Raw genomic sequence first — 17,267 nt, 5'->3', positions numbered from 1 at the left:
ACATAATCAAAATATAAAATTTGAACTCAAGGCAGCTGATTTCCACCTTCACAAAGAAAAAAAAGGAATCCAGATCTGATCTCTTGAGATAAATTTATGCCTCGAACAATAAACTTGACCTTAATACACTTAGCAACTTAATTCTAAACAAAGCCTGAGCGCAAAATTTGAACTACATTGTAAAAGGTGCAAAGTGTACTACACACATCACGGCTATTATAGGTTCAGTAAAGAAACAAAATAAATAATAGAATGGCTCTCAAAAGAAAACAAAAATAATAGTTTAAGATCACGTATGAAAAGTTGAAATCATTCAAAAGAATTTCAATAGTGGAAAATTATCTTTAAATTTATTATAAGATTCAAGGAGATTATGATCATTATTTTTAGCTAATTAAGATTTGACATGGGAACAAGTAAATCATGCACCAACTAGATATATCATATTAGCATGATATCCAAGGAGAATATTTCCTTATTAAAGCATTTGATCTTTGAGTTGTATAACAAACATTATATTATGAAGTGGCTTTTCAAGCATGTTTCAATTACAAACTCACTAGATACATTTGAAATGAACAAGTATTGGCTTGACCATCGAAGAGTCTCCTCTCAAGAAGGTCTCCTGTTAAGAAGAATTTTTTTTCTCTTCCACTAACAATAATATTCAAAAGATGAGTTGCGTTATGCTAGGTTGATAATCAAGATCAATAGTATTAGATTGGCATTAAAAGAATGCCCTTCAAAAAAATATTATGGAAGAACTAAATCTAAAATAATTATACGAAGAGACACCTCTCTCGACTTAGATTTTGTTGCAACAATCAATCTCAAACTCACCACCATAGGTGAGTCTTCAATTGTTATGAAATTACTTTTCGAATAAGAAATATAACTTAAATTACCACATAGACTAAAACCTTCCTTGGCCTCACCCAATAGGTCGAAACTCTTACCGAGATGATACATACAGACTGCTATCTTCAATCTCCCACAATTGACACAACTAGTAGAAGCATAGAAACCAATGTCTCCTTAACTATATTTGAGAGTTTCTATTATACCTCAACTAGAATATATGTCAGTGTCGTGGTAAAATCCAAGTCCATCATGCCAATGATCAACCAATTACTGACACAATTGGTGGAAGTATAGAACCCGATAACTCTTCAACTATATAATTGGAAATCCCTTTGTACAATACATATGCCTAAGATAAAAGCATATGAAGTACCACTTAACTAGCTTTAGATGAAAATAATGATAGTCATGTTTAAGGCAAACCTACTTATTTTATTTGATATCATGTTCGGAGGATTGAATCTCAGTCTCACCACTTACTATTTACACATAAAAAAAAAGAAAGAAAGAAATAATTAAGGTCTGGAATCAAACATTATACTTCAAATCAAATAAACCTCACAGCACAAATGAGTTTCCAAGTCAATGATTGTATCGAATAAGCGAGTGATGATGATATGACACCAAGTAGCATATATGACATCCAACCATTATAAAAATAATATGTCATGGTTCGACATAATAGTTAGCTACGAAGGCCCCTTCGGCCAAGTGATGACATGACATTAACTAAGATCAATTAGTCAAGATGTGCCACCATACAAGCATATCTAATCAATATTAAATCTAAAAAAAATATTGCATGTTAATACCAAACTCAAAGCCCACGAAAGGAGGGCACAATGATCTTTGAACACCTTGAACTCTTTACATAAAAAAATTGATCTTTGAACTTTCTATTCATTTAAGTATCAAAGAAGCCTTGCTAAGTACATCAAGAGAGATATACTCTTGAGGGGGAAAAAAAAAAAGAGAAGTGAGAAGAGGAAGAATTATTATTCTATTTCATTTGGTTTCTCATTTCTTCCATTTATGAGTTTCTCTTGCACTGTTTATTTTATTATAAGAGAGAATATATCTTGTTTATCCTTAGTGAGAAGTTTATACTCTCAACTTTTACTGTAAATGTTTTTTAGTTTGTTCGTTAATATTTCTATCTACCAATTAAGAGTTTTATCATGTTATATATATCTTGGTGTGATTTTAGATATACTTTGCCTGTATTTGGTTTTGATTTTATTATTATTATTATTATTATTATTATTATTATTATTATTATTATTATTATTATTATTTAATACATTCTAATGGTTAAGTCAGTTCCAAGATCTTATGTGAGGTTAAAAATAAAGTCATAAATTTAGAACAACTCTTATTTACAGAAAAAAAAAGTAAGAAAAATATTCTTGAAATAAGAGATACCCTAAATAATATTTTCTCAGGATATTGTTGATTGGGGTGCAAGTCTGGATTCTCAATTGATCCAAAATGAGTCATATCATCATCTATATTTAATCCAATGGTTAGGCATCAATTAGACACACGTAGGTGGCAGACATGATCATTTTGATTTGTACTTTTTTCTACTGTTAGTTTCTTGGATTTGGATGTGGGTAATCAACAGACTTAACTTCAATTCATCAATATTTATTCATATATACTATATATATTATAACCAGATGCAGATAAAATTTAAAAATAACCTTTGTAATTTGTTATCCTTCATATTTGTTTACATACTTAAGTCTATTAATTTATATTTTAATACTATATGAGTAGTTATCATTTCTCAAACTATATGTATATCTTTGTCAAACTATATAATTTTCACAGAAATGGAGAAGAAAAGGTCAAAATAAATTTTGTAATCCAAAATTGTACACGATGATCAACACCTGAATATGTGAACCAAAGTTCAAACACACACTCTCTCTCTCTTATTTATGTGTGTACTCATCAGCTACAAGGTAAGCATATTCTTTGGCAACTTCAAGATCGTCGAGATGAGACGAGACAAGAAGGACTGCACAATCTCTTAGTGGTGATCAACTCCATTATATGACACGACTTCTAACGGATAACATTTGGCAATAGAGTCCAAATATCTTGACTCAATAAGTAGCATTAGATTTCTAAGAGTGATATGAGATACGAAGAAAAAAATAGAAGATAAAGAATAATAGAATATAAGAAGCTTTATTGAAGAAGAGAAGAAACTTTATTAAAGAAATAAAAATACTTCAATACATTAACATGTTCCCTCTCCTATTTATACAAATTAGGAGAAAAGATTTCCCTCAACAGAATAGAGAGATTTCCTCAGAAAAAATCTTATCTTCTATCAAGATCTTTCGTGTAAATGGTTGGTAATTAGATTTAAATTGCTTGGAGCACTAGGATTATAATTAGACATTCAACTAGAAAGTTAGATTTTATTTCTATAAATACATCATATCTCTCTTAAAATCAAGGGGATTGTTACAATTGTTGGTCCAATTTACTATGCTCATTATAACTTAATCTGAAAACTTATTCAAAATTTTCTGGGAAAAAAAAAGGGTGAATGTATAAAAAATATATCACCTTTTTCGTGATTAAACAAGAATCATATGGTAAGTTTAAAAAAATAAAAAAAACATTACACTAAATGATATACAAAACGCTCATTCATTCATTCGTAAACTCAAACCTGATATACAAAAAAAAATATTGCTTGTTAATATGGAACATAAGAATTAGAAAACCTGTTTTATTTAAAGATTGCATGGAATTTATGAATGAATTGGGAATGACTTCTATACCCACAGTGCCTATCCTATTAACAATTAATCTAACTAAATATGATCTTTTCCGCGTTGCAGTAATCTGCAAACCTAATGTATCTATCCTATTTTATATCTTTTTGTTACTTAATATACAAGGCAGTAATAATGAAAACAAATTAAATATGAAAAATAGCCTTTTATTTATTTTCATTGAGAAATTATAACATGTACACACGAAATCTGTGTCACACAGTAAGATTTCTACTCCACAATCGTGCACCAGTGGTGAAAGATGCGGTCGGTCCCACCCGGATCTTATCCACTCTCGCCCTCTCGCCGAGCACCGCTCTTGCCACACGTGTCCTTTAGTCGATATACTACACCTTTAATCTACACCACCTGATATTTTCATTTTATTTTATCTTAATTATTTTTCCTGACATATCGATTATTAAAATTAATTCATTTCTCAGCCAAGTTTCATTTATATCCATCTGAAATGAATGGTTTTTCTCTTTATCCCTCTCTACACATATACTCTACTAGGGTCAATTACAAATTATCTTATATAATTAATTATATTTAATATTTTGATCCATACATTTTCAAAACTTATATTGGAAAATAAAAAAATACTAAACATAGTAGAATTATATAATTCTAAACATCAAAGAAAATAAAAAAATACTAAACATATTAGAATTATATTAGGATAGTTATACAAAAATTTGGTTAGGTTTGATGAAAATTTCTTAAGTTACACTTAGATTCAAAACATAAATCCCCTATTCGGATGATTAATCATAGTATGATATTTATAAAAGACAACTAATGACCCTAAAATTAGAAAAATTAAAAAAATTGATACTAAATATACTATAATCATATTAGGATAGTTATAGAGAAGTGTGGTTAGGTTTGATGAAATTTTCTTGAGTTATACTCGAGTTAAAACATAAGTCGCCTATTAGGATAATTAATCATCCTAAAATAAAATAATAAAAAAAGTGATATTAAACATCCTAAAATTATATGTGGATAGTTAGAGAAAAGTTTCGATAAATTTGGTAAAAATTTATTGAGTTATACTTACGTTATACTCCGATGACACTTAAGTTACATGATAATAGATTCAACCAAAAGCAATCTATTTAGACAATTAGTCACATAGGAAAAGTGATACTAAACTTATTAGAGCCATATTAGTATAGTTATAGAGAAATTTAGATAAGTTTAAGGAAAATTAGTTGAGTTATATTCGCGTTACATTCAACTCAAAGCACCTTATTTAAAAAATAAAACAACCTAAATTCACGCACCAGTGAAAACCATCACAACCACATATAATGAATCATAATAGTAACACATATTCAATCACAAACCAAACATATGGAAACAATTCACAACAATATTAATTAAATTACCAAGACGATATCACATTATTAAACAACATGGGGCATCATTAGGCTTTCGGTTGAACTTTATTATCCCAAAATTCTTTAGGTAATTTTCTCTTCTTAAAGAAATATAAGTTGTATATTTTATCTATGGATTGCCAATAGAGGAGGCCTTACCCCTTTGGTGTCCTAGAATGCATTAGGAAAAATAATGGATTATCAATTGATTCAAATGAACAATCCTCCATGCTTAGGGTCATAAGATGGCCAAGTTCACAATCTTCCAAGTATCTTATATAATCTTTTAATTTCTTTTTCTTTCTTTTTATACTCGACATATTTTGATTCTCACCAATAATTAGGAACCCCAAAAGTCAAAATAACATCGCTCGAACTAAATTTAACTGGGAATATTATCCATATTGACATTTAGGAATGTTAGGAATATCTAATATATGACAAACAAGTATTCTCTTAAGAACATGAAGATGACACAATCTAAAAAAAAATGAACATAATATGATCTCCATTTCTACTACTAGGTTTATAGATAAAATACTTAAAATGATCGATATAATAATGATCATCAACTATGTATTATGGAGGGGGTAACATAATAGTTGAAAAAGCATAGGTAGTGAATGAGGGGGTGACGAAGAAAGATGTACTTTACACCTTAAAAAAAGACATTAATTGCATATAATTTAATAATAATTAATATAAATTATCTTTTTTTTCTTGAAAAAAAAAGGAAAAGTTTGTCATCGGGGAGGGAATGATGTCGTCGTCAACAAAAACACTATCATTCATGGCCGGAGAGAAGATGAGGTCGCTACGACTACAAATACTAGAGTGGAGCAAAGAAGTTCATTGTAACTAAGAGGGGAGGATGTCATTGTCATTCGCAAATATTAGTGACGAGTAGAGGACTTTGTCATCATCACTATTTGCCATCGTCGAAGAGAGGAGGATGCTGTCACCATTTGCAAATACCATCGATAAATGTAGGACTTTATCGTCGTTGTCCCTTGCCGAAGAAAAAAAGGATGCTGTCACCAATTTAAAATATTATCGAGAAGTATAGAACTTTATCGTCGCTGTCGCTTACCGAAGAGGAACATAGAAGGAAGATATATATTGGTTCGGTGTAACCTTTGTGTAAACCTTTTACCTTTTGATTCAAACACGGCCAAATTCGCTTCACAAAATTTGACCTGAATCCATGTGACTGGGATCGCGATCACGACCATGATCGAATCGAACCAGCCTTTGGATCGATTGAGTTTGAATCAAGCTATTTTTAGTATTTAATAAAAAGGATCGACCTTTGAGATTATTTTTAGTATTTTAAAGAAGAAAGTGTCTTTTTTTGTAAAAATCATGAGGACATCATGTGATAAAACTTTATTATTGGAGGTCGTTATGGGTAGATTGCTTAGATATCTTTATGTGGATAAAAAACAAATTGTACTATAATTTCCGAAAATGGGGGAAGAAATTAAAAAAACTAAGAGGAGAAATGGTAATGTTTGTATTAAAGAATGCAATTATAGCAATCCGACGCATCGTCGTCATCTTGCAGCGGCGTCCTCACTCGTTGTTTTCCTGTTGCCGAGCGGCCGGTTTCGTCGCCATTGTCCTTAAATTCCTTTCTTTTAGGGTTCGTGTTCGAGAGCGGTTGGCGACACTCTTCTTCTCGATGGAGAACTCTACCGCCCGGGGTGAGAAGGACGTCGAGCTCTTCTTCGATGACGACAGCACCGATGCAGACATCGATGAGGAGGTGGCGGAGTATAAGAGCGATGGCGAGAACGAAGAAGGGAACGAGGAAGAGGGTGAGGAGCGGGAGCGCTCCTCTTCGTTTTACTCCCAGCAGTGGCCCCAGAGCTTCAGGTTTTCTTGATCGGACCTCTCTTTTACCCTTCAAGTTGCTATTGAAGCAGAACGACCTAGATCATTGTTGGATTTGCTCCTTCCGCTATACCTGTGGCAGCCGGTAAAGATTGAAAGTAGTGATGGTGGGGTTAGCAGATAGTGCACTAAAAAAATGATTTCCTTTTGCAATGATAACGAACCTAATTCGCGTTGTTCTAAGGATTCCTGGCTCATATTCGTAAAATGGGGTCACTTCTGTGGAGGAGGGACCCGTTAAATTAATATATATAAAGAATGCACGCCCTTTGTAGGAAAGGGAACATAAAGTGCTTTGCCTGCTTCTGTTGGCTTTTCTTTAACATGTAAGCCATCTTAATGTAGTTTGCTGGATTTTCGGAGGTGAACAGATTCTGGCATGCACAACTATGTTCACTCGACTAGTATTAGTTCTTGCATTATTTTGGGAAAAACTACTAGAGTTATACTTGCAAATGATAGAACTTTGAATCAATCATGGGGCTATCATGTTCTTTTAGTAGTTATAAACTTCAAAATTTCTATATCTGAATAACTGTTCACTTGATGGATATGTTGGATGAGTTGGCTTCATGATATGCTGCTCCCCAAGGTGCTTGGGTGCCAGCCTAGGTGCCATATTTTCAGCTTGTCTAACAAGAGATTGTTTTTATGCTACTAGTCATTTATATGCATTTTTCAATGTTTATGCCTCTGAAATGTTCACACAGGAGTTCCTTGAGACTGATTCTTATTCTTTCCTTGTGATCATGACTGTTCTGACAGGGAAACAATTGATTCGTACACAATTTCTGCATCACCAGCCTTTGGTTACGTTGGGCCTATTCCAAGTCTTAGATATTCTAGTCTTGATATTCACAGTCAAAGTGCACAAGATTCAGATATGAAATTGCCTCTTTTGTCTGGTAGCATATACGAGAAACAAGAGTCAGATAAGAACCTCAGGAGATCTCTCACTTCCACACCTGATGGATCAGTCTCCTTTAAGGTGCAGTCTTCTGGTGAAGGATATATTCATCATGGTTGTAGTGTGACTCAGACTGTCTTTAATGGTAAAGAGCAACTGTAATCATTTTACTAATGGTTATTTTTGTTTAATGAGTCCCATCATGTTCAATGCTGAAGTAGAACTTGCTGGGTCTAACTTGTAGCAGTCAGTATAATGTGTATTTGAATTTTATGTCATGATTATTACTGTCATTTAAAATATCTTTGTTCGTTACTTTTGGTAGGTGTAAATGTATTGGCAGGGGTCGGCCTTCTTTCTACTCCATTTTCAGTGAAAGAGGCTGGTTGGGCTAGTATGGCATTGCTAATTCTTTTTGCAGCTATTTGTTGTTACACCGGCATTCTTATGAAGCACTGCTTTGAGAGTAAAGATGGCATTTTTAGTTACCCAGATATTGGAGAAGCTGCATTTGGAAGGTTTGGACGCCTTTTCATATCTGTGAGTTCTTAACTCTCATGGCTGGTGACTAAACATAATACTGAATACGTTTTGTCTTAATTATTAGTCCTGAACTTATTTATAACATCTCAATGAGATATGGATTATTCTAATTTCTAAAAATATTCCTGCACTTGGATTGTATCTGATAGTGTGGCTTTTGTTCTGAAGAGAAAGGAGGCAAACTGTTTTGTGAGTCTCTCTCAACTTATTCATCGATGGTGTAGTTTCCTACATATTGAAATTCATTTAGCTAATGATTGTCCAAGGCATGAAGGGAAGATTTCTTGGAAACTAATATATATTATATATATATTTATATATATATATATATATATATATATATATATATATATATATATATATATATATATATATATATATATATATTGTGCTTCTTCTTTATAAGCAGGAAATTTATTCCATTGCTTTGCAGCACTCTCTATCCCTTTCTTGTAGACTTTTCTTTGGTTTAGGAGAATCTTGGAGTTTGCTCGATGGTACCTCATTTAAAGCATATCCCATAAGATAGTTCTTTTCATGACTAACTGGATTATTTGTTTTTTATAATCTTTTAGTTTTTTGTAAGTCCTCTTTCCTAACCCTGTTTTGGTTAGGAATTCAACACCACCCTTAAAGTGTCTGGTGTCCAGTTTGAGAACTTCATAGAATTTTAAGGAGATTTCTTAATTTTGCTATGTGTTCTGCAACTGGCCCCATTCTTATGGCAAACAACTTTTAGACATGATGACTTTTGATGCAAAATATATCATAAACAGATCTATAGAAGCTAGAATGGGTATACAATGAAGATCTCAACTGTCATTGTTTGCCTGAGTATGTAAGGAAAAATTAAGAAACTTTTAGATGGGCATGGATCTGGTGTAACTGTAGTTATTACAGATCCAATTTCTTAGTTCAAATTCCATGAATGCTGGATCTTTGGTGGATACCAGACACTTCGCTGGTAAATTTGCATTGAACTCATAAGAATATTAGCTTGCATTGACCGATAGTCTGTCGTGTACTTGTCTTTCTTACTTGGTCAACCAAGATCTGATGATGCTGCTATGTTTGATGCAGGTTATATTGTACACAGAACTATATGTAAGTATGGCTCATGTGCTGATCCTGGGAAGTAAATCCCTTTGATTTGAGCTTTCTGTGAGTGCTATGATCTTTTTGAGAATTTACTAATTTTCTTTCCCATGATGCAGGCATATTGTGTGGAATTTATCATTTTAGAAGGCGATAATCTCAATAAAATATTTCCTGGGGCTGCGATCGAGTGGGCTGGAATCCATATTGATTCTGTTCACTTGTTTGGAATGTTAACTGCTCTTATTGTTCTACCAACTGTTTGGCTGCGAGACCTTAGAATCATCTCCTACCTTTCAGGTTGGAATTGTCATTTTCCATATATATTTAGGATCTTACTGGAAGATTTAATTTGGTAACAGTCTCTTTTGCAGCTGGTGGTGTGGTTGCCACTATTTTGGTTTTTGTCTCTGTCTTTTTTGTTGGTACCATGGATGGAATTGGGTTCCATCACACTGGTAAAGCTGTAAATTGGGGGGGCCTGCCATTTGCTATTGGTGTGTATGGTTTTTGCTTCTCTGGTCATTCGGTGTTTCCAAATATTTACCAATCAATGTCAGATCGGTCAAAATTTAATAGAGCATTGCTAATATGGTATTAACATACCTAGCGTTACTCAGTAATTTATTTAAAGCATTCTTCAAACTGTTTCCTGAAAAATTCTCTCTCCAACTTCTGTAAACAGTTTCGCTTTGTGCACTGCAATATATGGCTCTTTTGCCACACTTGGATATCGTATGTTTGGTGATGGCACACTCTCTCAAATAACATTGAACTTACCAAAGCACACATTTGCCTCAAAGGTTGCTATATGGACAACGGTAATTATCATATTTTAAGATCAGTCGTTGACTTCTTGTTTTTTCTCTGTTATTTCTTAACATTATGATAATGTGCTTTTCGTCAGGTAATCAATCCATTCACTAAGTATCCTTTTGACTTAAATTGTCTTCATGAACTGGCTTGCCTTATGCAAGAACTCTTGATTTTTATCACCTTCGTTCTACCCTTAATTAAAAACAGGTATGCTTTATTACTAAATCCATTAGCCAGGAGTTTGGAGGAGCTGCTTCCTCCAAGAACTGCTGATACAATATGGTGCTCTATTTTATTAAGAACCACCCTCGTCGTTTCTACCGTATGCATTGCTTTTATTCTACCCTTCTTCGGTATGTATTTTGGACATTTCTTACTAAAAATCTAATTGCTGCTCATATTTTAGTAGTAGCTAACACTCTTTTAATTAGCTGCCAGATGCATAAATACACAAAGAAATGTGAAAAAAAAAGGAAAGAGAGAGAGAGGGGGATGGTTACCATCAGTTCCTTGTGTCTCTCTCTGTCATCAGCTTTGATCTGATGCTCAACATTTGACATGAAAAGATGTGTTACCATAAAAAATTAAAAATACAAACTATTGTTTAATGGGTGAAATCAGAGGTTGTGAAATGACAATAATATGGAGTGAAATTGGCTTTTGTAATTTTCAAGGATGCATGCATAACATTGTGGACCTCACCTTAAAGGCACACATGAAATTACTATTTTGGAAATTGAGATTACATGTACACGAATTTTCTTCTGATACCGGTTAGGCAGCACTAGTAGGTCCCCACATAATCCCTCTTCCAATCACATCATGGTTAGCCTTAAAAGGTCATCACCCCCAATGCATATCACTAGTTGCATTGAGATATGGCTAGAGTTGGCTTCGGTACCATTTATGATGACTTATCGAAGTAACTGTCTCTACATTGCGTGTTCTTTTATCCCTGTAAGCATCAATGTTCTCTCTTGCAGACTTGCACACATTTGTTTTGGCAATGTATATGTGGATCCTTGTCCTTGTTTTAGCATGTCATAATCGTCAATCATACATTAAATTATCTCACCTAGGGATGCATCTCAGTTGAATTGGTTTGAGCTAATCATAAATGGAGGTCCAACCATCACATGAAAATCTGTTGCAACCAGACTGACCCAATCCAACCTTGACATTGTTCAAGAGCTGGACCAATGATTATGTTGAGTTGGATGGGTCTTTTTGGGTATGTTCAAGTAAAAGAAGAGAGTCTGAAGAACTCCCAATGTCATTGACTTGTTAATAAGGCTAAATTGTATGTGACATAAACACCATATGTAGTTGGTGTGCTATTGCACTAAAGTGGCTAAAGGATCTAGCATTTATCAGTCATATCATGTACCAGACTGGATCAGTGAACTTGATACTAGTTGGTGTACCATTATGGTATTTTTCAATGATACCTGGTGGTATGGGTCAATGTACTGCTCAGTATCTCAATATCATACTTGGTTGATTGGTTGTTGAAACCAGTGTCAGGATTGGTATTCAAAGCAACAATGCAAAATCCTAGTAGGGTGGGAGTTGTCGATGGAACAAATTGATGATAAATATGGGCCATCATATGGTATATGCACGACAAAGTCTTTGTTACAAGCAGGGTTCTGAATACTGTACCATACCGGTGTACTGAGCTTTGCTCGGTATGGTACAGTACAGTGTATCGAGTGGTACGTCGGGGCGTACCGAGTGGTACAATTAGGCATAAACTCTTTTGAAAATATCTGAAAAATAGACTAACACAATAGTTCTTAGCAAAAAGGTTAGCATTCTTTAAGTCAATATTCCTTTTTAATCTCGAGTATTCTTTTGTCGTGCTTCGTGTTAATCACTTCGGTTGTTGAGCTTTTTTAATACCCTTCATAGACTTTATTAAGTACTAATCAGAATAAAAACTTCAATCCCAGAAACTCACGGCATCCACCCATCCGCTTACGATCTCTGTGGGAATTATTCTTACTAGATGTGGGCTCCGCGTGTGGGTCCTTGGTCATTCCCAATTGTCTGAGGGAAGGTAAGCGAGCATTGTGGTTGATGTATGCAAAGCATTTTGAAAAAGGAGGTCAATTGGTGGGCCCCACCGAACAAGCAGGTACATGGCAGCAGGGAGGGAAGAGAGCGTTACATGGCGAAGTTGGCAGAGCAGGTGGAGCATTACAAGGAGATGGTGGAGTACATGGAGAAGGTTGTTGGCGCGGTGGGGGAGGGGGAGGAGCTCACGGTGGAGGACCGCAACCTCCTCTCCATCACCTACAAGAATGTCATCGTCGCTCTCCACGTGTCTTGGCGGATCGTCTCCTTCATCAAACAGAAGGAGGGTCGCAGAAACCACAACCACGTGGTCGCCATCCGCGACTACCGCGCTCGGATCGAGTCCAAGCTCGACTCCATCTATGGCGGCATCCTTCGCCTCCTCGATGCTCACCTCATCCTTGTCGCCGCCGCTATCGACTCCAAGGTCTTCTACCTGAAGATGAAGGGTGACTATTATCGCTACCTGGCGGAATTTAAGATTGGATCTGAGCGGAATTTAAGACCGTACTGTCACGGACTTAGCTGGTTTTGCCTAAGTTGTGCGGCACCCTTGCGTGTCCGTCCGCAAAGGTCAGCCTGCCCAAAGCCTCCTATGTCCCTTGGGACCTACAAAAGATAGAACAGATTAGAGAAAATGCCTCATTCGGGATCCACAAGCAAACATTTCCAAAGACACTTCATAGACAAAGCAAATTACAAACAGACTTTACAAGCTCTGAACAGTTGCACAACAAAGGGTAAAATGGTTCATTATAGACCGAACTAAAATGAGACTATTAAGCCTTCGGCTATCCCTCTACATGCTAGTCAAAGTATGAACATACCAAAAGACACGGACATACATAAGCATTACTTCAAACATCTTGTTTAGAAGTTTGTCCGTGACAGTACCTAAGATCGATGGTAACGGTCGAAATTTTGATCGTTACCGCCCGATACAACCCATATTGTTTGATACGGGGCTATATCAATGGTACTGCCCAGTAGCTGGCGGTCTGTGTATCAGTCTGCTGGCGGACCGATATGTACCGCCCATGTCGGGCGGTACGATTCGGTATTAAAAACCTTGGTTACAAGTGTTAGAGCATTCTATTGGGAAAAACAAATATATATTTCTGAAATAATACAATTCCACTCTATGTATTGAGGATGAGTTTTTTTTATAGTCTAAAAAAATGGCATACCTTGTGCACGAGGCTCTCATTAATGTGGTGTCTGGGGAGGGTCAATGTACGCAGTCTTATCTTTAAATATTTAAAAAGATTATTTTTGTGACTTGAATCCCGATCTCCTAGGTCACAAAGGTACAACCTTATTATTGGACCTAGGCTCGCCCTAAGTGTTTTTACTAGTATGATTGGTAAAATTGGATGAGTTAGGTAGGCCAATGGCTTCAACTATCAAATACATATATTGTACTGACCAGTATTAACTAGTCCAACCATAGGCTGGTATTGAATCATATGGTCTTATTAGTTGGTATTTTATTATTATAAATTTTTTTTGGGCAACTAAGTGGTACGGACAGTAAGCCTCCAGTATACTGAAACCGTATCAATCAGGTAGATTACCTAACCAGTTTAGGACTGGGATTTAAATCCTTAGGTAGGACTATTAATTGGGAATAGAGGATGGAGTTTTAGTTGCCAGTGTGAGACTGTGATTCATTTTGCTAGTCAATATTTACTATTCATTTATAAATCCATATCTACCTACAACCAAATTAGTCGCTATAATCATATCTCTACCTCTAAGTCAATATATCCAGCCTATGAAAGTGGAAAAGTTTTCTTTTACTGGTAGCAAGTCTAAGTTGTGACTTGGCAAGTTGAACTGACGTCAAAGCCTAGACAAACTTTGTGGGGTAAGACTTTTTCTCTTACCTAGCTATTGTTTCTTTGCCCCCGTTTTCCTCAACTCTTGAGCATTTTTTTGTTTAGGATATTAGAATACTGACATGTGCAGTTCAACAAGCATATAGTCTTGTTTTCTTGTACGAGAAAAACAATGTTTTATGACTTTATTATATGATTGAAGTATTGAACATTCCAAATGATAATTTCTTCTTTGGACCATATTAACTTCAAGCTGTTATGACATGGTTTCAGGTCTTGTGATGGCATTGATCGGTTCACTTCTCAGTATACTTGTGGTATAGCTTTGTTCTATTTTTTCTTTATTAGACATTCAAACCCTTTTAAGCATTAGTTTTGGATCTTGTCTGCAGTTTTTACATGGCCATGTTTTAACTGGATACATGTATATTTCATCTGACTGTAAAGCAGGGATATGGACATTTTTGCATGTATGGTACTGTATATAATTAAGCTTGATGACGTTATTTAGAGTAAGAATGCATAGTTATGTATGATAATAAATAACGAGTAATTAAGTAACAATTCCAAATACATTTATATCAAAAGATTGTTTTTAGTGACAATTGGTCAAACATAAAGATAAAATCACAAGAGTTTGTGATAAATGAAGTAAGATCATTAATTAAGTAACTTGATGTTTGAATTTGTCCATAATAAATGTCAACATTTAATAAAAGAAAAACTAACTTATCCCAAGAAGCATTATGAAATCAAGATTTCAAATCTGGTACTGGTTTCAGTGATCTATCAGACCAGTATGGGATCAGCATACAGGACGGTATATCTGCCTGTTCTGTCCAGTGTCACTGAATACAATAGTAAAAAAGAATGGTATTGTTCCGATATCAAGCTATATGTTTCTATATGGTGCTTGGACTAGTAAATACCAAACCATATTGGCCAATATGGTTGAGATATGAAACCTTGCATGGAATATATCCTTACTTGCTTAAAATTTAAAATATTTGAAATTCAAAGATTTTGAGGAAGTATCTAATAAGCATCCAAGAATCTCCCTAAATATTGCATGTAAAGCTTATCTTATATATATATGACACATGTGAAGTATCCATGCTGTTTGATCAAGGGCTATGGATTACATTTGGTGGGAAAAAAAGGCCTCATCTTTGTATGCTTTGGGTTATCTCTCAGTGTGACTTGCTGATCTTATGGTCATATTTTATTAATTATATAAAAAGTATCTTCACATTTACCTGATTTTAGCCATCTCTTGACAATTTCATAGACATGTATTTGATTTAGTATATTATATATCTAGAGATATCCTATAAATATTATGTATGACACATATATAGATACGGGAGCATGGTTCACAATTTCATTTACCAGTAATGTACTGGGTATGGCAGTATGAATCAAGTTTCAAAAAATGCCTGGAAAGAAAAGCTGGAACATCAAGGTTTGCAACTTCGCATACTGGTAGGATACCAGTTGGGGCTTGGACTGGTACCATAGTGATCCGTGCTGGTTTGCTGAGTGTATGAATTTCTGAAAAAGCCCCAAAACAACTAAAAAATAAAAAAGAAATTACTCAGCACAGGTTATTTATCATTTGGGTTTGAGCTTTTCATTCTTTGCTAGTCTTTATAAGTTCTGTTATTTTCTATAATGTTGTCCTGTGCATGTATGATGCTGAGATCATACTTTGGACACTTAATTTGTTCATCATACCACCATTTGTCATGGAAAACATGCTTAAGAGTTAAGATAGCCCATAATTTTGTATGGTTTCACCAATCAAGGGTGAGGCTGAGTGCTAACTTGAAAGGATGCCTTTCACGGTGAGTAGCCTCGATTTTTCATAATCTGTGTACTTTATGACATGGGGTGCACCCTTAAGCTGGACTTTTATGAGTAAGTTATCTAGGACTTGTCGGTCATTGGTATGGATCAACTAGATATGTTCACTCTTATCTTGTTGTATTCTAATTTGATTCCATATTGTTCCCATTATGACTTCAGATTGTTAATACTTTTCCCTGACATAATAGAGTTTTTTTTGTTTTTGTTTTCTTAAAAGCTTAGAAATAAATTATGATAGTACATCCTGGTTTTGTATTATTTTGTTTGTATATGGTTATTGTTTCTCACTGTTTTTTTTTTTTTCATTTGAAGTACTTGTTAATTTACAAGAATGTGGGATATAGAAAGATATTGAATTAGGTCAAATACTTAAACAAATATTACTTTTTCCAAAGAGTAAATATTATACATTATCTGATTTGCTTTACCAGGCCATTGTAATGCCCGCACTGTGCTTCTTGAAGATATTTAAGAACAAAGCTAAACCATTGCAGGTAATGTGAGCTTGCTTCTTGAAGATATTTTACAGTAACTCTAGTATCTGTTCTTCTCTTCAAGGGAGAACAGAGAAGATTTTAAGATTACATGTGGTATCATCACCTATTAAAATCCTTAACTGGCTATTTTATGAGCAGCTTAATTTAAGACTGATTTGATGAAGGTGTATCGGGTAACCTAAAAGTGCAAATTGGGGTTCTGATGATCTGCTTGCTTTTGTACATTTAACAGATTGTTTTGGGAACCACCATTGCTGCACTAGGCATCATCAGCGCTGCACTTGGAACATACTCGTCTATATCACGGATAGCAAGCAGTTACTAAGGTCCAAGAAGAATGGACAGCACTCAGCTACATTATTCCTGTAATTTGGCACATTTTCCTGCAGTTTAATGTAAAATCTTCTTGCTAAGTATTGATCTATTTAATGATGTGGGAATCTTTCGATAAGTATGAACATTTATCTCTCGTTTAGTTGAGTAAAAAGTTGCTTGTAAAAAATCTTGTTTGTTGGGATGGTGACGTGAAACTCCATTTATTTCTGTGTCAGAAAACTGTAATGGGTAATGTGTGGTGTACTCGTTTGTGGCGACATGGTAACAACTTTGGTGGTGTCTAATGCAGAGACACATTGGGTTCTCCGGGAGGTCTTCCTGTCTGATATATGGAGAGCATTCTCATGTCATTAGGCGTA

At 34.7% G+C, this 17,267-nt stretch overlaps 1 protein-coding gene across 2 annotated transcripts; it reads left to right on the top strand.

Annotated features, from left to right (window-relative positions):
• Positions 1–6,567: 6,567 nt before the first annotated feature.
• On the top strand, positions 6,568–17,079 carry LOC103970989 (amino acid transporter AVT1A). Of its 2 annotated transcripts, none has more exons than XM_018820129.2 (12): positions 6,568–6,916; positions 7,700–7,986; positions 8,167–8,381; positions 9,465–9,488; positions 9,599–9,779; positions 9,842–10,073; positions 10,165–10,300; positions 10,387–10,406; positions 10,503–10,648; positions 14,483–14,526; positions 16,507–16,569; positions 16,805–17,079. In XM_018820129.2, exons 1-12 carry the CDS (start codon positions 6,723–6,725, stop codon positions 16,895–16,897), a joined length of 1,635 nt encoding a protein of 544 aa, XP_018675674.2. In that variant the 5' UTR covers positions 6,568–6,722; the 3' UTR covers positions 16,898–17,079. The 2 variants fall into 2 exon arrangements, with proteins under 2 accessions (XP_018675674.2, XP_009383178.2); XM_009384903.3 differs by having other exon boundaries at positions 6,569–6,916; positions 9,854–10,073; positions 16,805–17,075.
• Positions 17,080–17,267: the final 188 nt, after the last annotated feature.

The sequence above is a fragment of the Musa acuminata genome, chromosome BXJ1-6 (assembly GCF_036884655.1).
Source record: "Musa acuminata AAA Group cultivar baxijiao chromosome BXJ1-6, Cavendish_Baxijiao_AAA, whole genome shotgun sequence".
Taxonomy (NCBI): domain Eukaryota; kingdom Viridiplantae; phylum Streptophyta; class Magnoliopsida; order Zingiberales; family Musaceae; genus Musa; species Musa acuminata.
This window is presented reverse-complemented; position numbering and strand designations above follow the sequence as displayed.